Below are 25155 nucleotides of genomic sequence, written 5' to 3'. Positions count from 1 at the left end.
GTTACAAAGTGTGCGCTCACCATCTTTTGTCTTTGTTTATGCTTGCTAAAAACTTATACTCTCCCTTGTCTTTTTGCCTGCCAAATTGGTAATGCTTTTCAGAGATAGCTTTCGAAAAGGCTTCAAGGCTAATTGAGATGACAAAATGCGCTCCATCACTTCATGGGATCTATGTCATGCTCAGTAGGTAGGGCTTGTTCCCTGGACAGTAAGAGAGCGTGAGGGGCTTTCATAGCCCTTTTCCAAGGTATTCATTTTTTTTGCTGTGTGTTGCTTATAGCGCCATTGACGCCAGTTTTAAGAGGTGTAGCGGATAATGCAGGTGGTTGATAATCTGTACTGACAGGTTAAATGTGCACATACTGCTTGGTTATATTTTAGTCTGTGAAGGTTTGTCAGGGGACAAGGTCAAAGTTGCACAACATAAAAAGTATTAATGCCGAGGACTGGCGTTTCAATAACGTTTAAATTATGTTTTGCTTTGTGAACAGTTGCATAACGGATAAATTCCAAGCTGATGCAATTCTTGCAGATTCAGTCTTGTGAGAAGTACACAGTTTTAAGGATTGGATTGGCACGGTTATAGAAATAAGTGGAAGTTGGTTCGATGAATCTTTTTTTTTTTTACTTTATAAACGCCAGTGTACAGTCACACCAGTAGAACTGCTCACTTCTCATGGCAGGACTTTGAGAAGGCTCGTTGTCCTCAGCTCTCTCTGATCAGGAAGGTAGGGCAGTGCAGGTATCCAGGCTTTGTGGTTCCTGCACTCTTGCTTGGGGCTGAGGAAGGCGTGAGATTTATCAAGTGTTTTTAGATAATTTGTCAGCTTACGAAGACCTTGAGCCTGAAGCCATCCCACTTCTTGATATTCACGAAGATATGATGGTCAAACTTCAAAGTGTTTTTTATAAAAAGGCAGCCATGGTTAGCCGGCAACACGGGGGTTCGTCTAACAGTAGATGGTTTAATGACGCATGTATGAGGGCTAAGACCGAGCTAAAAAAGGCCATAAAGGCCGGGACCACGGGGGTGATTAAACAAGAAAGATGGATGTATAAAAAGACAATTTTAGAATCAAAGAAAACTTGGGAAGATGTTATTTGGCAGGATTTGTTAGATGCTACAATAGCAAACAACAATACGCTTTTCTGGGAACTGTTGACTAAGCACAAGAGAGGGGGTAGGTCTACTCTAAGGAACCATATCCAACCCAGAACCTGGGTGGAGCACTTCACTCTCCTTTATGAACGAACTATCTCCACTGGGGCTGTTGATTGCGATAAAGTGGGATTAGGCCCCCTTATTTTACCAAATGCTAACCCTGCCACTTCTCCACCTGATGGGAATTTATATAACTCTGAGAGTTATATTTGTTTCTCCTTAGAAGAAACTGCAGATGCTATCAACTCTTTGAAGTCAGGTAAAGCCCCAGGTCCCGATAAAATTCCAGGCGACCTTTACAAATCAGAGTTATCTATATGGACCTGGTATATTAACCTACTGTCAAATAAAATCACAAAAGGAGGACAGATCCCTGAAACGTGGAAGGGTGCAGAAATTATCCCAATCTACAAAAAGGGTAATGTAAATCTTCCAATCAATAACAGACCGGTCATTTCAATCGACAACTTACAAAAAATCTTTGCCAAACAGCTGGTAGTTAGACTATCGAGCTGGGTGACGAAGCAGCAGATCCTCTCACCGCTTCAGGCAGGGTTCCGCTCTAGAGTTAGCACGGTTGACCAGGCTTTTAGGTTGTCCGTGCTACACTGGAAATACGCAGTCTTGGCAAAGCAAACTTTATATGTCGCTTTTGTTGATCTGCGTTCTGCTTTTGATTTGGTCCCAAGAGATAAGCTTTGGGGAGTGTTATACAAAATAGGGGCACCACCCGATATTATCCATCTATTGATACCCATGCATGAAGGCACATACGCGCAAGTAAGATGGGGCAATCAAGGTGAATTGACTAACAAATTTCCCATTAAAAGAGGTGTCCGTCAGGGATGTGTGCTTGCACCACTTCTGTTTTCTTTATTCATCAACGAGGTGGTCCAAGAATTAATGACATGCCAGAATGATGCTCCCACCCTAGTCAATCAGAAAATCCCTATTCTCCTTTTTGCGGATGACTCTCTATTGATTTCAAAAACCCCTATGGGTTTGCAAATTCTTGTGGACAGATTTAAATCATTCTGCTGGAATTTTGGTTTAGAGCTGAACTCGAAGAAAACGAAATTGATGGTACTTCGCTCTGGCCCTCGTAAGAAATGTACTATTAGGTTAGATGGAGCTATTTTTGACCAGGTTAGCTCCATTGACTACTTTGGTGTGAGACTTACAGATTCACTCCTTTGGGAGGAACAAGTTGGCAAGAGTGCTGGGCTTTTGCAACATCGGGCAGCATCCATATTGCACCTTTATAGGAATACCATTGCTAAAGTTGTGTCTCCAGCAGTAAAGATTTATGTGGCTAAGGCACAGGGTGCTGCTGTTTACGGCGCAGAAATTTGGCGCATGTCAGATGGCAGTAGGATAACCAAAATCGAGAATAGCTTTGAACGGGCTTTATGTGCTTGCCCTACTAGCACCCCATTAACCCCCCTTTTTTTAGACCTAGGGTTTAAACGAATGGCTGACCTAATTATCTTACGGCCTCTATTATATTGGGTGAGGCTTTGGATAGTCCCCGAACTGGCCATATATAAGTCTTCTTTATTAGAACTGTTAAAAAGCCCTAACTCTACGTCCATCCCATGGATCAAACACGTATCCAGTTGGCTTTGTACGCTGGGATTGAGGAACTTTTGGGAGAATCCCCAGCAACTTGTGAAGTCCCATGTAAAAGCACTGAAAGGAGCTTACTGGTCCCACATACGTAATAATTAAATTTCCCAAAAATCGAATGGTCATTTAACTAATTTGTTTATTGATTTCAAATGGTACCCAGAGTTCGAACTATATTTAGATATAATACCTGATTTACTAGGCAAAAGTTTGTATGCCAGATTTCGATTCGGAACATTACCTTTGAAGGCCTTGACGAGCAGTTGGGGACCTACGTTTAGCTCTGATATTTGTCCTGCATGTGGCACTTCTTCCAAAACAGTAGAACATTTTATGTTTTTTTGTCCCGCTTACTCAACCCCAAGGTTTAAATGGATTCGCAAAATCTGTCGGGAATTGAACTTAAGGAAATATGTTTTAGCTTTGAGGATTGTAAAAAGCCATAATTCAAATGTGACAATTTATGCAGTAAGCAAGTTTTTAGTAACGGCATGGCACATACGCATCTTTTATTTACAATGATTTGAAATTGTTCTAAGTCGGGCAAACATGGATTTTATTCTTTTAAATTTTGCTATGATATTATGATGTTTATTTATATTTATATTGTATTGTATGGTATTGCTTTGATGGTCTGTTGGCCGAATAAAGCTTATGTGTGAGAAGAGATTTTTGATAGCTCAAAGTATGTATAAGGCCAGAGCAGCATGGGACACCTTCTGCTGTTTAGGGTTCTGAGTCTCTATCCCAGCAAGGCGATATGATTTTGTGGGAATAGTTTTTTTGTTTATGTAATCATTAGGATGTTACCTGTGGTTAACATTCATTCGTCTGAACTGCTTTGCTGTTGTCTTTACTTTCATTTTAAGTTAACATTTTCATTTTTCTCAACAAATGATGCAAATCTAATAACCATGACATGACCAAAATAGTCTTAATCTGAAGATAAAACCTGTCATCGTTCCACTCCCCTAGTGCCGCAATGAAAGGCAGATGAATCATGGTAACCCTCTTTGGAAGCATAAATTGGTTGTATAAAGGGGTTAATTTCTAAAATAATAAATGCCAGTGACCATAGATTTCTCAGAATCCCACGGCCAGCACTGCCAAATTTCTTGTTTGCCGAATACCAATGCTGTGTAGTCTTGATTCAGTCTAATACCTCCTTTTCCCACCCCTATATACTCCCTGCGCCTCAATCTCACTCTTGCATGTTCTTTTTCCCTCCCTCCTTTCTCCATTTTCACTGTTTTTTTTCATTCTTACTCCTCCTTTCCACTTTGATTTTTCCCTTGCTTGCTCTGGGTCAGTCTTATGAGATAAAAATAAGTGTCAGTCCCCAAAAAGCAGTGCCGGGCGGCCCCGCCTGCAGCCACCCGCTCAAATTAAGCACTGGTTGTTTGTCTCTTACCAATTGCCTTATGGATAATACACATGCCTAAATGAAGAAAAATGAAAATGGAGTTGAACTTGTTTCTAATGAACTTGGCAACATTCCATTAGAAGAGCAATCGAAGGATGATACAGTGAACAAATGATACATGGAAGGATGATGCATTGTACGAAATGAAACGAGCAAGTTTTGTGTTGTGTACGATGAGCCTAAGTTTCATAAACGTGAACAAAGAACTGGAGTCAGTATGGAGACCCAAGTCTGTTAATGTAATACAGTAAAGAATATTTATTTCTTTTTTAAGGCTGAGGAGGGTGATCTTTGTGTTTTAAAACAAAAAAATGGAGGGAACAAGAACATTATGTTAGCTGTTGGTCTGTAACAAGTATGCACACCATAGCCAAATCCTAGGGGATGGAAACTCTCAGTTCTCTACATAGTTCCTGATTATGCTAATGCAACGTTCTCTATTGTGGTTTTGCAGAAGTAACTTTTGAAACTTGAGGTTTCGGAGCTAATCTTCCAGACAAAGCCTAGATAGAAATAAGCAGCTTGCATAAATTGCATCTCAATCTCCATACACTGACTCTTCTTCGAACTGAGTATTCATTTAAGAATCCTTTGTACTTTAAATCAGTCGCCCCAGGTATGTGCCCACCAAGACCCCAGATCAGTGGAGCCCCATACAATTAACCATTTATTACACACAGGAAATGCAGACGGCAGTCTCTATACTCAACTGAGCCAAACATATGAAATGCCTTATCACCCAATTTAACAGCCTGCTGAAGTCAGTTTATGAAACCAGCTTACACAGTTCTGTTAAGAAAGAAACTGGACATCTCAAGAACAGAATATCTGAAAATGTTCTGCATTCCTTCACTTATACTTTGGAGTGGATAGTCTGACAAACTACACAATTATTGCCGTTAACACCTACTTGTGATTTACTAATGTGATATTTTGTGTTTGTGTGTGCGAATGTTCCATTCATGAACAGGACAACATACATCCTCAGGTTAGTTAACGTGTTCACTTTTCATGGGCCTCTATTCCACCAGCCCCTTCCAGTCGTGGTTGAGACCCGCATTTCATAAGGATTCTCACAATGAGATGCTCCACATTCACTGGACGCATCCATTACTGTCCTTACTGCACATTTCCTTTCATTAAAACAAGTAATCAGATATGCTTCCATGACCTGCCATTTCGTATGGCTCTATCAACCTCGTTTTTAATTTCTGTGTAATCTACCAGCTTCAGCTCTGTGCGGCTCAATTAACGTTCCTTCGCCCGCCTTAATTACTTGGCCATTCCTCTGTGTTTCCTGTCCACTTTCAGGGTGTCCATAAAAGCTACCATTCTCCTAACACGTCGTCCAGAACGAGTTTTCACAGCTTTTGCATGAGATCTTTGAGCCTTTTGATCCATTACATGCCATAAACATCACCAGTACTACATAGTTGACCGTCTTCTTTATTACTGTGTCTTTTGCCTCACAGAACGCTCACTCCAGAAGCAGTCTCTTATAAAGTCTATAAAAGCGTCCTGGGCAAAGTAGCTGAATTCAAACACCACGTTTATTCCCACTCACGTAATGCTCTAACTCTGGTTGATGGCCAACCATAAGACTAGACCATCCTCGTCCCCAAAACTGTAATAATGAAGTCCACTGAAGACTGCGAACCCTGAATACCACACAGCTCTTCTCTCATTATTTACCGCAAAGATGCTTTTGACCATAACTTTACTGTTTCTCTCACTGTCCTTTGTAAGTGTTTCCTCTTGCATCTCCAATTGTAGGGCTTACTTCTCAATTTTACTCACCAATTCACAAATCAATTAGATTTGGGAAGATAAACGTGTTATACAATGCCTACTTAACTTTTACCCAATTCTTGGAAGCAGATGTTACCCAATTAACAATTCCCCTCAAACGATATTTCTTGTCTAAAAAAACAATTCTTCAAAGAAATAACTTGCGCCTCACTTGGTAAGCATATCACGAAGAGCACCGCTGGACCTTTGCTAATAAGATCTATCATAAATACTTCACATCTCCTCCCAGCAAGTAATATATTTATCCTATGAAATGTACTTCGATTTTGGGCCAGGGGCAATTTAGCCTTTCCACCAACGACTAACTCTTAAATTCTGTGAACTCTCACGGTCCACAGACGCAATCCCCATTGCTGTCCGTACCACACGTCAGCGCTGTAATGGTTATTTGTATACATTTTCTGCCCTTTGTTTTCTAAGAAGGCCAGCGATACACACATAAATGCCTATTGTTAAGTTGTAATGCCTTCTGTTTGCTTTGTTTTATTTGCATACAGTTATGTGCATTGTTCTTTAAGTCCAAGAATAATTCTGGAGTACAAAAGATGGAAAAATACAGAGCCCGTCGTTTCACAAATTCCTCTAGGCCTAGCCGCGAATAAAAGCAATTACAGCATTTCCCCTTTTTGTTTTTGGGGAACGGAAACTATTTCCTGGTAGCTGATGAGTGTCGCGAATGGTATGCAGTCTAGCCACTTGTGATGACTGATTGATGCAGCTTCTACAGTATTATGACTTGGCCGGCATTTTTTTAACAGTCGCCTTCTGAAGTGCTGACCCTAGACATGATACATTATGAAGTAATCATCTTTGTAGACTGCTTGGGTTTCTTAGGTGCTCCGGGAGCTCGAAGTCCAATATGAAGTTTTACTGCTGTGATGTAGTTATAAGCTTGCGATTGATACGGTGATACGGGGGATAATCACAGATGTAGTGGTTTTCAGTGTTTTTTTTTTTTTTTTTTTTACTATACTCAGACTGACACTTTTCATTTTTAAGAATATCCTTCCTTCCTTCTCTCTATTGTTTAGTTTTCCAAATTTGGAAGTGCCTCTGCTGGGCTGCATTCTACCAGCTGGGATAATATTTTGTCTGTTGCCTTAACTCTACTTCAGAACTTTTACTGTGCATTGCTTGTGTTGTCAGCAGCTCTGCTTTGGGGTGCATGGATTCCCATAGCCCTTGCCGATCTCAGCCGCAGAGAGCCTATCAAACGTCGCTGTGACATCATAGATGACCTGCAGCGCATTCAGGAGTTTATATTGGGCTTTACTGTTTAATTTTCCGGACTTAAAAGGAACGCACAGGGAAAAAAACGATCTCTTCTGTATTAAAATCAAAATTGTTTGTGCTTCACAACACCTCTTCTTAATGCACTTCATATTTTTTGCAATTGTTATGATATCGTTTGATTCATGGTTTCTCCAGAGCTGTTCACTCAAGCTTGTCTTTAATTATTTTCTAATAATTTATTGAATTCGTAATTATAATAGCTTTAGATGAACCTGAAATAAAATGTTACTCTTTTCCTTTAGCTATTCAAGCGATGAGGAAGAGTCTACCTGTCGAATTGGGAACTATGACTTCGGAGTCTGGAGTTTACCAGGTCGGGGCCGAGGCTCTCCTTCATGGGGAGTTTGGGGTCTACCCATCTAAAGGAGCCCGTTATGCCCTGAGCCTCACCCCCACGGAGCTTCACATCCAAAGGCTTGTTCCTAAGCCAGAGGACGACCAGCGAACTGTGGTACCCCTAGCAGACATGGTGGGCTGCCACACCCTGCGGAGCACAACATCCTGTGACCCAGCTGCGTACTTCTCAGTATATTCCTACCCACTTAAGAAGAAAAAGGTGGGCATGAGCTCTAGCCGCACCCGGCAGCGGACAGTGCACACCTTTTGTGTGGATGGTGCCACACAGTATGCCCAGAACCAGGCTCTAGCTGAGAAGTGGGCAATGGCTATCAAGTGCCTTGTGCTCGGAGTACCCATCACCAGTGAAACAGGTATCCTATTGTTTATCACTTTTAAAGTGTGGGTACCCTTTATAAATATTTGCGTGTTTTTTTATTCTAAATATTATCTGTTTTCTAAGTGCATTATATCAGTGACTTCTTTCTTTTTGAAAATTGTGCTGATCAGTTTCTACGTTGAAAGTCACACTTTATTATAGGCCTTACAAATTATGTTAGGTAGTATGTTTTAAGTATTGGCATTCTCTGATTGCTTGAATAACAAGCATTTGCTATGCAATAGGTCTCACATTTTCTTGAGTTAGAGCTATTTGCATTGTAAATTCATAACTTGACTTCTCTTGCCACATAAATTGGTCAACCTTGCCTCATAATTTCGTCTTTTCCTGCCATTTAATTCCAGTGGTCCAGCATTTAACTAAAGCACTTCCATTTACCTTCTTCCTCTTTTTTAACACGTATACAATTGTTATATAAACCATTTTCAGAAATAAACTTTTGGCATTAGAGCGCAATGCTCAAAACAGCATAACAAAAATATAATTTGGGATGGATTGGAGGGTGAAAGGAAAGAGGACGATGACAGGTGGCGTAGTAATGGTGTCATGGGCCCTTGAGTAGGAAAGGAAAAGGGTTGACTGCAATTTCGGTAGGAAAATACAGCAGTAATTAGTTGAGTGAGGTCCATAGGTCTCTGGGCCCCACGCCACTACACCTGTTGCTCCATTGATAACTAGGCTTCAGGAGAGAAGGCGGATGGGGCAGAAAAAGAGAAGCGAAAGGAATACAACAGACAAAAAGGAAGAAAGAGAAGGTGTAAGGAAATGCCTCCTTGGCATGGTTACCCCCTGACTTTTTGCCTTTGCTGATGCTATGTTTTGAATTGAAAGTGTGCTGAGGCCTGCTAACCAGGCCCCAGCACCAGTGTTCTTTCCCTAACCTGTACTTTTGTATCCACAATTGGCACACCCTGGCATCCAGGTAAGTCCCTTGTAACTGGTACCTCTGGTACCAAGGGCCCTGATGCCAGGGAAGGTCTCTAAGGGCTGCAGCATGTCTTATGCCACCCTGGAGACCCCTCACTCAGCACAGACACACAGCTTGCCAGCTTGTGTGTGCTGGTGAGAACAAAATGAGTAAGTCGACATGACACTCCCTTCAGGGTGCCATGCCAGCCTCTCACTGCCTATGCAAGTATAGATAAGTCACCCCTCTAGCAGGCCTTACAGCCCTAAGGCAGGGTGCACTATACCATAGGTGAGAGCACCAGTGCATGAGCACTGTGCCCCTACAGTATCTAAACAAAACCTTAGACATTGTAAGTGCAGGGTAGCCATAAGAGTATATGATCTGGGAGTCTGTAAAAAACAATCTCCACAGCACCATAATGGCTACACTGAAAACTGGGAAGTTTGGTATCAAACTTCTCAGCACAATAAATGCACACTGATGCCAGTGTACATTTTATTGTAAAATACACCCCAGAGGGCACCTTAGAGGTGCCCCCTGAAACCTTAACCGACTATCTGTGTAGGCTGACTGGTTCCAGCAGCCTGCCACAACCGAGACATGTTGCTGGCCCCATGGGGAGAGTGCCTTTGTCACTCTGAGGCCAGTAACAAAGCCTGCACTGGGTGGAGATGCTAACACCTCCCCCAGGCAGGAGCTGTAACACCTGGCGGTGAGCCTCAAAGGCTCACCCCTTTGTTCCAGCACCGCAGGACACTCCAGCTAGTGGAGTTGCCCGCCCCCTCTGGCCACGGCCCCCACTTTTGGCGGCAAGGCCGGAGGAAATAATGAGAATAACAAGGAGGAGTCACTGGCCAGTCAGGGCAGCCCCTAAGGTGTCCTGAGCTGAAGTGACTCTAACTTTTAGAAATCCTCCATCTTGCAGATGGAGGATTCCCCCAATAGGATTAGGGATGTGACCCCCTCCCCTTGGGAGGAGGCACAAAGAGTGTGTACCCACCCTCAGGGCTAGTAGCCATTGGCTACTAACCCCCCAGACCTAAACACGCCCTTAAATTTAGTATTTAAGGGCTCCCCTGAACCTAAGAATTTAGATTCCTGAAACTACAAGAAGAAGAGGACTGCTGAACTGAAAAACCCCTGCAGAAGAAGAACAGAAGACACCAACTGCTTTGGCCCCAGTCTTACCGGCCTGTCTCCTGCCTTCCAAAGAAACCTGCTCCAGCGACGCTTTCCAAAAGGACCAGCGACCTCTGAATCCTCAGAGGACTGCCCTGCTTCAAGAAAGACAAGAAACTCCCGAGGACAGCAGCACTGCTCCAAAACAACTGCAACTTTGTTACAGAGGAGCAGATTTAAAGACCCCCTGCAAATCCCCGCAAGAAGCGTGAGACTTGCAACACTGCACCCGGCGACCCCGACTCGACTGGTGGAGAACCAACACCTCAGGGAGGACCCTCCGGCGACTCCGAGACCGTGAGTAACCAAAGTCGTCCCCCCTGAGCCCCCACAGCGACGCCTGCAGAGGGAATCCCGAGGCTCCCCCTGACCGCGACTGCCTGAACCTAAAGTCCAGACGGCTGGAAAAGACCCTGCACCTTCAGCCCCCAGCACCTGAAGGAACGGAACTTCTGTGCAGGAGTGACCCCCAGGAGGCCCTCTCCCTTGCCCAGGTGGTGGCTACCCCGAGGAGCCCCCCCCTTGCCTGACTGCACCGCTGAAGAGACCCCTTGGTCTCCCATTGAAATCTACAGAGCACCCGATGCTTGTTTGCACCCTGCACCCGGCCGCACCCGCGCTGCTGAGGGTGTACTTTCTGTGTGGACTTGTGTCCCCCCCGGTGCCCTACAAAACACTCCTGGTCTGCCCTCCGAAGACGCGGGTACTTACCTGCTGGCAGACTGGAACCGGGGCACCCCCTTCTCTCCATTGAAGCCTATGTGTTTTGGGCACCTCTTTGACCTCTGCACCTGACCGGCCCTGAGCTGCTGGTGTGGTAACTTTGGGGTTGCTCTGAACCCCCAACGGTGGGCTACCTTGAACCCAAAACTGAGACCTGTAAGTGACTTACTTACCTGCTAAAAATAACAATACTTTACCTCCCCCAGGAACTGTGAAAATTGCACTGTGTCCACTTTTAAAACAGCTTATTGTGTTTCATGTAAAAAGTATATATGCTACTGTGATTATTCAAAGTTCCTAAAGTACTTACCTGCAATTCCTTTCAAATGAGATATTACATGTAGAATTTGAACCTGTGGTTCTTAAAATAAACTAAGAAAATATATTTTTCTATAACAAAACCTATTGGCTGGATTTGTCTCTGAGTGTGTGTTCCTCATTTATTGCCTGTGTGTATGTACAACAAATGCTTAACACTACTCCTTTGATAAGCCTACTGCTCGACCACACTACCACAAAATAGAGCATTAATATTATCTCTTTTTGCCACTATCTTACCTCTAAGGGGAACCCTTGGACTCTGTGCATGCTATTCCTTACTTTGAAATAGCACATACAGAGGCAACTTCCTACAGAAGGGGGTGCAAATAAATTTAAAAAAGGGAAAGAAAGAACGAGAAAATGAAAAAACTAAGAAGAAATAGAGCAAATATGTAAGAGAAAGGAAAAAAAGGGAGGGAAGCTAGCGAACGAAAGAAGGATGAAAAAATGAAAGAAGTGTGAAAAGAAAGAGAAAAATGAACATTAGAGAAAAAACAGATGGTTTGAGAAACAAGCAGCAAAGAACCAGGGAATGTATGTACTGACACGTTTCCCACAGATACAGAATGGGGAAACCATTTTGACACTTCGGGTCCCGACAAATAACTTGTGCCTTCCACATGCAGATGAAAAAAAGAGTGATTTATAGTAAAACGTGAATTGATAGATAAAGATAGGAAAACCACAAGAGAAAGGAAGGAAGAAAGATATAATAAATAGTGAAATGTCAATAGTGAATTAGTCAAAGGAAAGAGCAAATAAGAAAGACAAAGAAAGAATGAAGAGAAATAAAATAGTGAGAGAATGAATGCCTGATGAAGAAAAGAGAGGAATGAAACAAGTAAAGAAATAACCAAGTTTTTGCGAGTTTGAAAGAGGAGGTAGCAGGAGGAAGAGGGAAAAAAAAAAAAAAGGAGAGGAGTAGGAAAACTGTTGAAAGTGAGCGAAACTGTTAGCGTGTGGATTTTAAGAGCTGGAAAGAGAAAAGTTGGGGGGGAGAAAACACTGAGAGTAAACAGAGTAAAGTAAAGAACGGAGTGAGATAAGAGAAACAGACCCTCTCAAATAAAGATGACAGCTAAGAATAGATTTAAGTGGCTCCCCCACGTCCTCAAACAAAGGTCAGTGTGGAACAGCAGGGGGCACCGCAGAAGAGGAGGTGAATTAGCAGAGTTGTATGTGAGCCCCAATACCGCAATATTGGGGTTCTTCAGATCAGGATTGGGGTTATAGACACAGCTGTGCCCCGGCCCAGTCCTGGAATAACAGAAAGGCAGCGGGAGAGGAATGGACCGCCGTGTAATTCCTGGTATTGGAATAATGGGGTGCTGCAGGTTAGGGTTGAGGTGCACTGACAGTTGTACGTGGGCTGCAGTACTGGAATAGTAACAGGCACCCAAGGTCAGAAGTGAGGTATGTTAATGGAGCTATGTGTGGAACCTAATAGTGACATGCCAGTGTTGCCAAGTGTTAGCCTGGAGGTGCCCTGGTGAAGCTGCGAGTGGGGCCCAGCTTGGGAGTGGCATTGCCTCTGAACCACAGAAGCGAGAAGTCCTGAGGGGCATGTGTGTGAGCCTTATTACAGAGAAGAAACGTGCACTGAATGTTAGAATTGATGGATTCCGGTAGAGCTGTGGTGGTTCCTATCAACGGTGGTGTTGGATGTTAGACTTGAGGTACACTGGCTGAGCTGTGTTTTGCTCTTCTAGGTCCATTATTGGCTTAGCAGTGGTACTGAATCTTAGAATTGAGCTGCTGTATCAGAACTGTACGTGAGCTGGGTCCAGGTGTAGGAAAGGAAGTGACCTTGCCGGGGTAGAATTGAGATGCACTAATGGAGGTGCGCCCGAGGTCCCAGTATTGGAGCAGCAGAGTGCACTGACTGCGAGAACTGAGGTGCTCTGGCAGACACCGTGTGTGGGGTTTCTGCCACTGGGCACAGCGGAGGTCTTGGAGTATGTGAGCTGAAGTGCAGTGAAGGAGCTGCGCCAAAGGTCCCAGTACTGGAGCAGCAGAGTGTACTGGCTGTGAGAACTGAGGTGCTTTGGCAGACTGCGTGTGTGGGGTTCCTGGCACTGGTACAGCTGAGGGTTTCGAGTGTGTGAGCTGAGGTGCACTGAATGAGTTGCACCCGAGGTCCAAGGCCTGGAGCAGCAGAGTGTACGATCTGTGAGAACTGAGGTGCTCTGGCAGACAGCATGTGTGGGGTTCCTGGCACTGGTACGGCTGAGGGTTTAGAGTGTGTGAGCTGAGGTGCACTGACTGAGTTGCGCCCGAGGTCCAAGTTTTGGATCAGCAGAGTGTACTGTGGTGCTCTGGCAGACAGCATGTGTGGAGTTCTTGGCACTGGCACAGCTGAGGGCTTGGAATATGTGAACTGAGGTGCACTGATGGAGCTATGAGCATGATCCCAGTATGGAGCAGAAGTGGGTACTGTCTTTAAGGATTGCAAAACCCTGGTAGAGCTGGGTTCCGAACTTGCTCTCAGCACACAGACAGGTTCATTTGGTAAAGAAAATCCAAGCCAAGGAAGGGCAGGAGTCAGGCAGGTGAGAGAGGGTGAAGAAAGTCCACAACAACCTAATGTGACCAAGATAACAGCCTGATTTATAGCCTTGTTTACAGTTAAGCTCAGAAGACGAATGCTCTGCAAATGAAAAGGGAAGCTTCCCTGCACAAGAGCAGAAAACAAAGTTAAAAAAAAGTCCACTACAGGCCAGATAAACAGGACAAAGCATAATTATACAGTAGTTGGTCCCTGCTCCTACACAGAAGAAGGAGGGACAAAGCGGCATGACTGACCACTAGCAAGCAAGGATTTTTAAGTGACACTGAAACTAACAAATGAAATAGCTGGAAACCCACAGACGTAGTATGCAAGAGATTGTACATGTGACCTAAAAAGGATTTAAAACTGTTGTAAATTTCTGATATCATGCCATGTTTGGTGTAAATTTGTTCAGCCATTTGGGCTTTAGATGTGAGCATAATTTTCTAAAATTTGACACATTTCTTTTTCCAACCACTTGCCTTAACTGTTTTTCATGGATGATTCTGCACAAAAACTTGGCATGGTGAAATAGCTGAGTAAGTAGAATTCCATGGTTTTGTGCAAATCTGACCATTGGTGTCAAAAGATACAGGCCAATCAAAAAACGCCTTTAATGTAAAAACACCAAACCATGAATACCACACACACACACACACACACACACACACACAATGACATTTTTAAGGGAAGGGCGAAAATGATGGAGAGAAGGAAGTATAGACACAGAACGTAATCTCAGGGAAGGCAGGGTGAGAAGAATACGTGTCTACGTAAAAAAACAACTGAATTATGCATCTAAAATACCCAGAGAGCCAACTACAGCAGAAGATCAGACAGGATGGAGAAGCACAGAGCAGGAGAAAGTGATGGACTGTTGACAGGATTCAGGAGAGGTAAGAGAAAGAGATGGAACAGCAGAGAGAATGGAGGATTTTAGATTAGTAGAAGTAAGGAAAAGATGGAATGATAGAAGGCATAGAACAGATGTCAGAACAAAGCTGGCAAGGGAAGCCAACTGGAATGGAAAATAAGTATGTGATCGAAGAAAGGGTCACGAGGAGGAGATCAAGAATTCCACTGTGCAAGTTGTTAGGGAAGTGGCGCAATTTCCAAGAGTGATGAGAATAAATTATATTCAAGGGAAGAAGATGGACATATTGATCTACATTAAAAATAATGACAACATAAATTAAATCAGTAGAACCTAGTGTAATCACCATCCTTAACAGCAAACAACTACCAGTGTGTTCAAAACACTGTCAGGAAATGTCTGATCCATCCCACAGTTTTCTGAAATCTATATGTGTACACACACACACACACACACTTTAATGTTGCCATGAAAAAGGCAATCCATTTTTACCGTTGGCTAGCATACTCCAAAATGCATTGTCCTTCGACATGTTAGAAGCACATAGGTGCAAATGGGAAACCCCAGTACAAACATGAACACTGACACACAAGGAAGCCCTGGTATACAATTATATTACTGCTGTAAGAAAATGGCATATAATTCTATATTCAGGAAATTATTCTCTTACATAGCGAGCATAACCCACCTAGACAATGCAGTACTTGGAAAGTGTTGGCATACCAGCCTAGAAGATGACTGCATGCCAGCTGGATATGCCACAAAATGTGATGGTGGTTTAGTACAATCAGGAGCGCAGAGGGAATATTATTTCCGAACAACAAAATAAAATCACCTATCAATTGTGCTTTTGGGCTCAGTGTCTTTTTATTTTTATTTTTTTTCAACCCATCTCTTTTCGCAAGATACAGACTAACACCTTTTGTTTTTTAAAGCACCTGCTATTTACTCCTCCTTACAACAACCACAGCATTCACCAACGTTGAAGCATTTAATGGCAAATACTCAATCAAGACCCTGAAGCCAGCTCTTTGACCTGCTGCTGTACCACCACAAACTGGGCGGCACAGTATTTCGTTTGCAACTAGGAAAGAAGAGTTCTTGATCTAATGAGCTATGTTAAATACCTAAACAATATTTAACTAAATGCCCAGGAAACAGATTGATTAGAGGCACAATAATAACATTATCCCCTGGATGTGGCAGCCAGTGCACACGTCTCTGTCCTACTTAATCAGCAATATGTAAATGTCTCAATTTCCATTATGAAATTGTTAAGACATTATTGGACCCTTTAAGGCGGGCAAGGGGTACTCTTGTCAGAAGTGATTGTTCTAAGAAAGGTTAAACTTATGGAGTGAATGACATAAAAAAGGTAAAGAAAAAATAAACAGAGGAACAAGTGTTGTAATTAAATAACTTCTCCTAACATCATCGTGAATAAACAAGTCAGACCTGACAAATCCTAACTCAGTTACCTATTCCTATAAATGGCACGGTCCTTGATTTAGAAACAAGGTTGTCAGACAGGCATGTTAGGAATCCTGGTATGTTTCTCATAATGTATGGATATGCTGGTTCAATACATGTAAACAACCAAGAAGCCGTGCGGCGTAATATAAGAGAAATAGTCAGTGGAGATGTAATGCACTATTGCACGAAGTTTATGCAAAATGTGGCGAGGGGTGCACAGTTTTCACCATCCAAAGAGTAAGTGCACTGCGCACCCTGTGGTTATGCAAATGCTTTTCCCTATCCCCCTCCTTCTGCATCCACAGACCGGTAGACCACTTCACCCCTAAACCCACAGGTCCATGGTACAATGATGTAAAAACGGCGTTTGCATAGAGTGGCCCATGGGTGCTCTCTGCGAGTAACCTGCAGAGAGCGACCATAGCGTCATTTTTTGCAAGTTCTGTCTCGCTGTATGGAGCCTTGCCATCTTGATCTTTCAATGCTGAGAAGACTGGAATGGCACCCAATAGGGAGCGTCAAAATGTGTCTTCAGAGGAAAGGGCAGAGCTCAAGAAATGAAGCCAGCGTTCGAAGATAATTTTTTGTTAACCTGCACAGTTGACAGAGAAGTTTTGCAAAAAAAAAAAAAAGACTACACAATGGAAAATGCGTAACCTGTAAGAGCTAGTTACATTTAAGTGCCTTAAAACAACACCCTTAATTTCAATCAATCAATCAATCAATCAATCACATTTATAAAGCGCGCTACTCAAGGTCTCAAGGCGCTGGGGGGGAGGGGGTCCGTGCTCGAAGAGCCAGGTCTTGAGCTGCCTTCTGAAGGGGAGGTGTTCGGGTATGGCACGAAGGTGACTGGGCAGGGAGTTCCAGGTCTTCGCTGCCAGAAAAGAGAAGGATTTTCCTCCGGCGGTGGTTTTGCGGATGCGGGGAACGGCTGCCAAGGCCTGACCGGTGGAGCGCAGAGTGCGCGGAGGAGTGTAGAAGGAGACGCGGGAGTTGATGAGTTTGGGTCCGAGGTTGTAGAGGGCTTTGTGTGCGTGGGTGAGGAGCCTGAAGGTGATCCTCTTGTTGACCGGGAGCCAATGGAGTTTTCTCAGGTGTCCGGAGATGTGGTGGTGGCGAGGTATGTCCAGGATGAGTCGTGCTGCGGCGTTCTGGATCCGTTGAAGTTTCCTCTGCAGCTTGGTGGTGATGCCGGCGTACAGAGTGTTCCCGTAGTCCAGGCGGCTGGTGACGAGGGCGTGGGTGACGGTCTTCCTGGTGTCGATGGGGATCCAGCGGAAGATCTTGCGGAGCATGCGGAGGGTGTTGAAGCACGCTGAGGTCACCGAGTTGACCTGTCTGGTCATCGAGAGGGAGGAGTCCAGGATGAAGCCGAGGTTGCGTGCGTGGTTGGTCGGTTGGGGAGTGCTGCCTAGGGCGGGGGGCCACCAGGAGTCGTCCCATGCGGAGGGGGTAGGGCCGAGGATGAGGACCTCCGTTTTATCTGTGTTCAGTTTCAGTCGGCTGTCTGTCATCCAGGTCGCTACTTCCTTCATGCCGTCGTGCAGTCTGGTCCTTGCTGATGTGGGGTTGTTGGTGAGGGATAAGATGAGCTGGGTGTCGTCGGCGTAGGATATGATGTCGAGTCCGTGTTTGCGTGCGATGTTTGCCAGGGGGGTCATGTAGACGTTGAATAGGGTGGGGCTGAGGGAGGATCCTTGGGGTACGCCGCAGATGATCTCCGTGGCTGCGGATCTGAAGGGGGGGAGGCGGACTCTCTGGGTTCTTCCGGAGAGGAAGGAGATGACCGATTCCAGGGCCTTGCCTCTGATGCCGGCGCTGCAGAGGCGGTCTATCAGGATGCGGTGGCAGACCGTGTTGAAGGCTGCAGAGAGATCCAGGAGAATGAGGGCCACGGTTTCACCCTTGTCGGTCAGGGCTCGGATGTCGTCCGTGCCTGCGATGAGGGCGGTTTCGGTGCTGTGGTTGGCCCTGAATCCGAACTGAGTGGAGTCGAGGGAGTCTGAGGTTTCCAGGGCGGCGGTGAGTTGAGCGTTGACGATTTTCTCAATCACTTTGGCGGGGAACGGTAGGAGGGAGATAGGCCGGAAGTTTTTGAGTTCGGTGGGGTCTGCTGTAGGTTTCTTTAAGAGGGCGTTGAGTTCTGCGTGTTTCCAGCTTTCAGGGAAGGTAGCGGTGGTGAGGGAGGCGTTGATGACGTCTCGGAGGTGGGGTGCGATGATGTTGTCGGCCTTGTTGTAAATGTGGTGAGGACAGGGGTCGGAGGGTGATCCCGAGTGGATCGAGTTCATGACGCGGGTGGTTTCCTCGGTGGTGGTAGGGTTCCAGGCGAGGATGGTGGAGATGTCATTTGCGGCTTCCGGGGGCGGGTTCATGTTGGTGGTCGTGAAGCTGTTGTAGATGTCGGCGATCTTACGGTGGAAGAAGGTCGCGAGGGAGTCGCAGAGGTCCTGTGAGGGAGGGATGGGGTTGGTTTCTGCATCCGGGTTGGAGAGCTCTTTGACGATGCCAAATAGTTCCTTGCTGTTGTGGGCGTTGTTGTCAAGTCTGTTCTGGTAGGCTGTTTTTCGTGCGGTGCGGAGGCGTTGGTGGTGTTGGCGGGTGGTGTCCTTGAGAGCTGTCAGGTTTTCCTCTGTCGGGTTGAGGCGCCATGTCTTCTCGCGGAGGCGGCATTCTTTCTTGGAGTTTTTGAGTTCGGTGGTGAACCAGGAGTTTTTCTTGTGGTTGTTGGTGTTGGTTTGGGTCTTCAGAGGGGCCAGGAGGTTGGCGCAGTCGGAGATCCAGTTGGTGAGGTTGTTGGCGGCCTCGTTGGGGTTGCTGGTGCTGGTGGGTTGGTTCAGGGAGAGCGTTGCTGCGAGTTGTTCTGTGGTGATTCGGTTCCAGTGTCTTTTTGGTGGTTGCCGGGTGTGGTGATGCACGGTGGTTTTCTTGAAGCTGAAGTGGACGCAGCTGTGGTCCGACCATGTGAGTTCGGTGGTGTGGCTGAAGGTGATGTGTTTGCTTGAGGAGAAGATGGGGTCGAGCGTGTGTCCGGCGTAGTGGGTGGGGGTGTTGACCAGTTGTTTCAGTCCCAGGTTGGCGAGGTTGTCTAGAACGGCGGTGGTGTTGTTGTCGGTGTGGTTCTCCAGGTGAAAGTTGAGGTCTCCTAGGAGGATGTAGTCGGTGGATGAGAGTGCGTGGGGGTTGACGAAGTCTGCGATGTCTTCGCTGAACTTGGTGCGGGGTCCTGGTGGTCTGTACATGAGGGTGCCTCTTAGGGTTGTCTTGGGGTCGATGTGGATCGCGAAGTGGAGGTGTTCGGCGTCGGGAAGTGAGTTGTCGGTGTGGGTCGAGATGCTGATGAAGCTTTTGTGTGCGATGGCGATGCCTCCTCCGGTGCGGTTGAAGCGGTCTCTCCGGATGATTTTGTAGCCGTCGGGGATGGCTATGGCGATGTCGGGTGCCGAGGAGGGGTTCATCCAGGTCTCGGTGAGGAAGGCGATGTCTGGGTTCGTTGAGTTGATGAGGTTCCACAGTTCGATGGCGTGCCTGTGGACGGAGCGGGTGTTGACCAGGATGCATTTGAGGTTGCTTCCGGGGGCGTCGTTCTTGGTGGTGGCGGTGTGGGTCCGTAGTCAGGTGAAGCGGCAGTTGCTGCAGGTGAAGGGTCCGTGGGTTCGTTTCGGGGTGGCGCGGTAGCAGCCCGGCGCGCGGCCGGGGTTGAGGTTGGCGAGGGTGGCGGAGTCATAGGTCAAGCGGGGGGCGCGGGGGCCAGGGGTTCGGGCGCTGGGCGCGGTCCAGGCGCGGACGGGCGCAGACGGGCTTGCCTTAGGCGCGCCAGCGGCGCGCCCGCTGCGCGGCCTCGCAGCGCGGCCTCGCAGCGGCCGCCATTTAAGGGGTAGGTGGGGAGGCGGGGTCAGCTGGGAGGCGGGAGGTGGGCGGGCAGGGGAGCTGGAAGCGGCAAAAAAGAGCGGCAAAAAAGAGCGGCAAAAAACGGCGGGAAAAGCGCGGTAGGAGCGGCGGGAAAAAGCGGCAAGACGGCGAAAAGGGAACAAGAGCCTACTAAAATCTACTAAAAAGGAGGGGCTGAGAGGGGAGGACGGCGCACGGCACTCGGGGGCACACGCACGGGATACAAGGAGAGAAAAGGGAATTTCAGTCACTCGGGGGCACACGCACGGGATACAAGGAGAAAAAAGGGATTTTTAGTCAGCACAAGCACTCGGGGTACACGGGCAAGAAGGGGGGAGCACACTCACAGGAGAGGAAGGCAGTCAGGGACTGGAGGCGCTGCGTGAGCAGGGGAGCGACCTACCCGAGGGTCTTCACTCACACATATCTTTCCTTTGATCCCGACTTTTTTGGCAAGCACTGCTTTTAACAACATTCAGAACAAGCATTTGGAATGCAATAGTCTTGTGTTTGCTCGAGTTAGAGCTCATAGCGTTGTAAAGTACTGACTGGACTTTTATTGCCACACGGACTGAAAATAACAAGAGGAAGAGAGCGAGAGCGGGCTGTCCCTGGAAAAAAAACCTTCTGTTGTTGGTTTATGTTTACAGAGGGAGCTGGTGGGGAGGAGGGACTGAACACAAACCCACAGTGCAAGGCAAATAAGCCAATACTGAAAGTAAAAGTCCACTTCAGAAGAGATAAACAGGACATAGCGTATTTACACAGTACTTTGTACTGCTCCCAAAGTGAAAGAAGGCAGGACAAAGAGGCAGAACTGACCACTAGCAAGCCAAGAATTTTGTAGGACACTGCAACTAACAAATCAAATGCTGGAACTCACTCTATTGAATACTTTAGTATACAGCAGGCCGAACGCTAACGCTCGACCTAAAAAAATAAATAAAAGGGATGGTTCTCTATGCTCTCCTCTTTCTTTGAAACTAGAGGCCTGTGTTCAAAATATTAGGGATTATGACATTTGGGAATCCAGCTGCCCTCAGATAAGCTAGCTTGGCAAAAAATGGTTAATGCACATCATATCATCCAATTTAAAAGCATCTCTTTATTTTGAAACTGTATTCTTTTGGATCCAAAACGAATCCAGAAAGCTGCTGAGCATCTTCCAGTTCCAAGCTCTGGAGGTGGGAGGTAAGTGCAACACCATCCAAAATCACTCTGCAGAAAATAGTTTAAGATGGTGTTTGCAGTGCATTTACTTACTCCAAATATCAATTGCTCTTTCTGATATTGTTGCTTTCATTACCTTTTTTTCCTGCTCTTTTTTTTCTATGTATACCATCATGTACTTTATTTTACGTAGAATTTGATTACTTCACTTCAGGGCATACTTCCTGAGAAGGTGAAAATAAGGTCATCTCTGCATGTAAATGGAATGGAAGTGATAGATACATCTGTGGAAGTAGTTAAATCGATGTTCTTCCCTCTGTGAACTTGGTGGAAGTCTTTTCAGTGCTTCCTCTTTAGTAGCTGGGTGTTTCAGGTTATGATCTGGTGGACTGAAAGTGTTCTTCCTCCCTCTGCTGAAGGAGTTTGGGGTGAGACGAAATCATGAACTGCACTCTGGGGTTGATGGTCAAGTTTGTCTTTGAAAGGTGATATAGGGGTGATCAGGCTCGGTTTGATGACCTCCTATTTAGTAAAACTAAGATAACACAAATCTTCTAGACGTTTATGACGAGAAAAACAATTCACTGTTGTCACTTCAATCCCACCTGACACACATCAGACTGTAATTCTTAATACTTGCCCTTCACTAATTTAATGTTTTTTCACACCCTTCCAATTGTATGGTAATTTTGCTCCTTTGCGGTACAGACGAGATTGTCAATTCCTGCCTTGCATCGAGTGTTTGTTCATCCCAAGTTTGGATGTGCCCAGTGCCTTTGCTCAGATTGGATGTGAAGTGGTTATAACATTTCAGAGATGGTTTGTTTTAATAATGTATTATTTTTGCAGCGCCTCCCCTCTTTGGCCTAATGGAGGGAACTGGAAAAACTTCCATGTCTTTTAAGTGCTATGTTTTACAATAGTTTAAGTGTCAGACGTTCGGCTTTCTAAGTGTATTCTTCAGAGAGAGTTGAAGTAAAACTAAGGCTGCATGGATAAGGCCAACTGAGCGAGAATGAATGGTAGTGCTGTGTAGAGTGCACTATGCGTTTCAATGCGCTAAAGTTGTTATGCATTTAGAGGCTGTGATGGAGGCTTTGAAGTGGCGCTTGAAGGAGGACAAACAAAACAGTCCACCCCCGCTCATCATAAGTCTGCCAAGATGGCGGCGTTAATGAGGCATGCATGGGTGAACAGGTCCAAGGCAGTGCTATGACAGAATACCCAGATCTTCTCGGAGTATAAACACACACAGTCAGTAGTATTGCTGGGCGGTACCCCTTTTTAACGAAAACTGCTAAATGTCTGTCAACACAAAGATGCCCCTGGGGATAAACATGAACTTAATAAATAATCATGGAAGTCTATTGTTTTTAAGTCGAGTAAGCGCCTGCTGAGCTCAATACTAAATGGCACGGTACAGCACTGATTGGAACGTGGAGTAAAGTTGGCACGTCAGTATTTCTTAAGCACTATAAAAAAGGGCAGAGTTCAAATTGAGTGGTAAAAGCCTTTTCCTGCTGCAGAACATTATTTTTATGCCTGTGGATTACTCTCTGCTAATGGGTACTGAGCTACGTAACAAGTGTGAACAGTTAGAGCACACATCAAACTCTTGGATGGTCCCAGCCAGTTACACAGTCCTTGTGTTAGGTGGATATAACACTTGAGTGTGCTGTAGGAAATACGACGGCTGTCACACGTTTTGAAACTTAATTTAAGTGGCATGCTAGTGATTTTGTTGTTGTATTTGTTCCCTAAAAAAGATATATATGTTTGTAAGTCCTTTACCGTATATCCGCACGCAGTCAGGTCCAGTACAAGAGAAGCATGGCTTTTGGTGTTCCACTGCTTTTAGGCAAGTATTTCCTAGAGTACTTAGTGGAAGATGGCCAAGGACCTCCTTTGTGATAGATCAATGGTAGATAAGAGCCACCTTTGAATGTGTACAGACACACACACACACACACATATAATGTTATTCTCAGTCTTTTTATCTGACCGTAGAGTACATTTTTGGAATTGAGGCAATTCACTGGGTCTTGAGGATATGTTAGTTTCATCTTTTGTACAGAATTACATAGTAGGGCAGTTTGTTTTGTTTTGTTTTTGTAATGAAACCATGAAGCATGTGCAACAAGTTTTTGGTTGGTGTTTTGTATTACTGGGTAACGAGAATTCTAAGGACCCATTGAGGTTCACCTACGCCAAACCCTCTGACACAGAAGAGCCACATAACAAAGTGGTTCATTGGTGGGACGGGGAAGAAAATCATCAGTTCCTAGGACAAGAGAATCACCAATGGTAGAAAACTATAGGGATGTGTGGACCTGAAACCACTTTTTTCACTTTAACTCTTATAACAGCAACACTCTCTGGAGTGGTTTTCGTATTTCTGTCAGGTGCAACACCCATTATTATAACCACCCACTTGAGTTCTGTTGCAACAGTCTCGCATCAGACCGAACGGATAAGTTTGATGTGGTGATAAAGATAATCGTGTTCCTGATGTTGGAAGGGAAGGGTGCCGGCACTTCCACTGAGTACTTCAATGTGACAAGCCTCCTGAAACTCTAGGGATCTGTTTTACCTCCACCCTCCTGCCAATCTTGAGATAAGCAGTACCATTTCAAAGAGCAGGGGAGTCTTTAAGATTGTAAAAACATATTGTGTATCTCTCACGGATACCTGCTTGGCCTGGCCCCAGTATTGACAAACTTATCTCATCTTATCCTTGCTGCCTGGTTAAAGAGCATGGAGGCATCTAGAGGGAAAGCATGTATTTTCTTAGCTACTGAATCCCTGCTTTAGCAGTAGTCTTTTGGTTTTAGGTGCGAATTTACCCGTTTCCGAGATTGTTTTAATGCCTTCTACGGAACAGATGTCTTTCTCTTTTCTCAGCTTGAATGGCCAGCAGCAAGTAGACCAGTATTATTTGCCGCTAATCTAGTAAAAGATGACTGATTTTCACCGAAACTTGTGAAACGAGGCGCTAGAGGTAAACAAAGGAAAACTTCAACTGAGTGCCAAGAGTCTAGAGACAATCTATTAATGGGCAGTGCATCTCTCTCTCTGCTAACCAGGAAAACTGTCGACAGCGCACATGTTGCCTCTCAGTTCACTGTGAATGCTTTCTTTTCGTTTGAAGGCGTGCTTTAGGGTTACCAAGGACGTCAGGAAGAACTTAATGAATTTGTGTGTTATCTGGAAGGAGTTCAAAACCCTAGTCTTACTATAGCATTAACAATGTGAGGTTACTTGGTTTTGGGATCAGGGATGTTTTTAAATATTTAATGTTATATTCTATATAACCGAAACGTAACTGCTCACAGAACACAAAGATAAGACAATTTTAATTTGCGCCCCGCAATGTGCAGTTTTCTTATCAACAATTTCATTGCGAATGTTGCAGTGCTATTATCAATGTTGTAAGAGATGTCATGATTGATGTATTAAGTGTGGCAATTAGTAATGCATGGCGAGGCCACAGGTTGTTATAGGGCCCCCCTCCCCTTCAATTTAAGTCACGTCCCTGGAGATCAGATCTCCGAGGCCGATTACGCAATCTCAGGGGATGTGATCCCCAGGGTTTATTAGGCTGGGAGAGGGATTCCACACACCCTTCTCCCCTTAATAAATATCTGCGCCTCCCTTCCGGTGGCCAAGACCCACCCTGTTTTTTTTTCAATAGAAAGGGGTGCACTCAACACACTCCCCTTTTGTTAAGATAATATAGTCACAGAAAGCAGACAGTTATTATAGTTTTTTAAATATATTTTGTTCCACAGAGAGTGCGGATTGCTAAATCGGAGCTTAACTGACATGTTGTTACCATTAAGTGACAATTGTGGCAGAGCCAGGAATATGAGATCCAGGTACAGTTGCTAGCAATCCACACTCCCTGTGGAACAAAAATATATGCGGTACTGTTGGTTATGTGTTTAATGAAGAACATGATAATAATGGTGGCACTTTGCGTGGACTATTGAAAGTATAATAACAGTCCGCTTTCAG

General features: G+C 45.2%; 1 protein-coding gene across 1 annotated transcript in view; it reads left to right on the top strand.

The window, feature by feature from the left end:
• SPHK2 (sphingosine kinase 2) overlaps positions 1-25155 on the top strand; it is a 185317-nt gene that overhangs the window by 38494 nt on the left and 121668 nt on the right. Inside the window, exon 2 of the mRNA XM_069200637.1 lies at positions 7556-8023. Coding sequence (XP_069056738.1) covers positions 7567-8023 — 457 coding nt within the window. The 5' untranslated portion in view covers positions 7556-7566. The remainder of the gene's footprint in view (positions 1-7555; positions 8024-25155) is intronic.

Source organism: Pleurodeles waltl, chromosome 7 (genome assembly GCF_031143425.1).
Source record: "Pleurodeles waltl isolate 20211129_DDA chromosome 7, aPleWal1.hap1.20221129, whole genome shotgun sequence".
Lineage (NCBI taxonomy): Eukaryota > Metazoa > Chordata > Amphibia > Caudata > Salamandridae > Pleurodeles > Pleurodeles waltl.
Note: the sequence above shows the minus strand (reverse complement) of the source record. Positions and strands in the feature narration are given on the sequence as shown.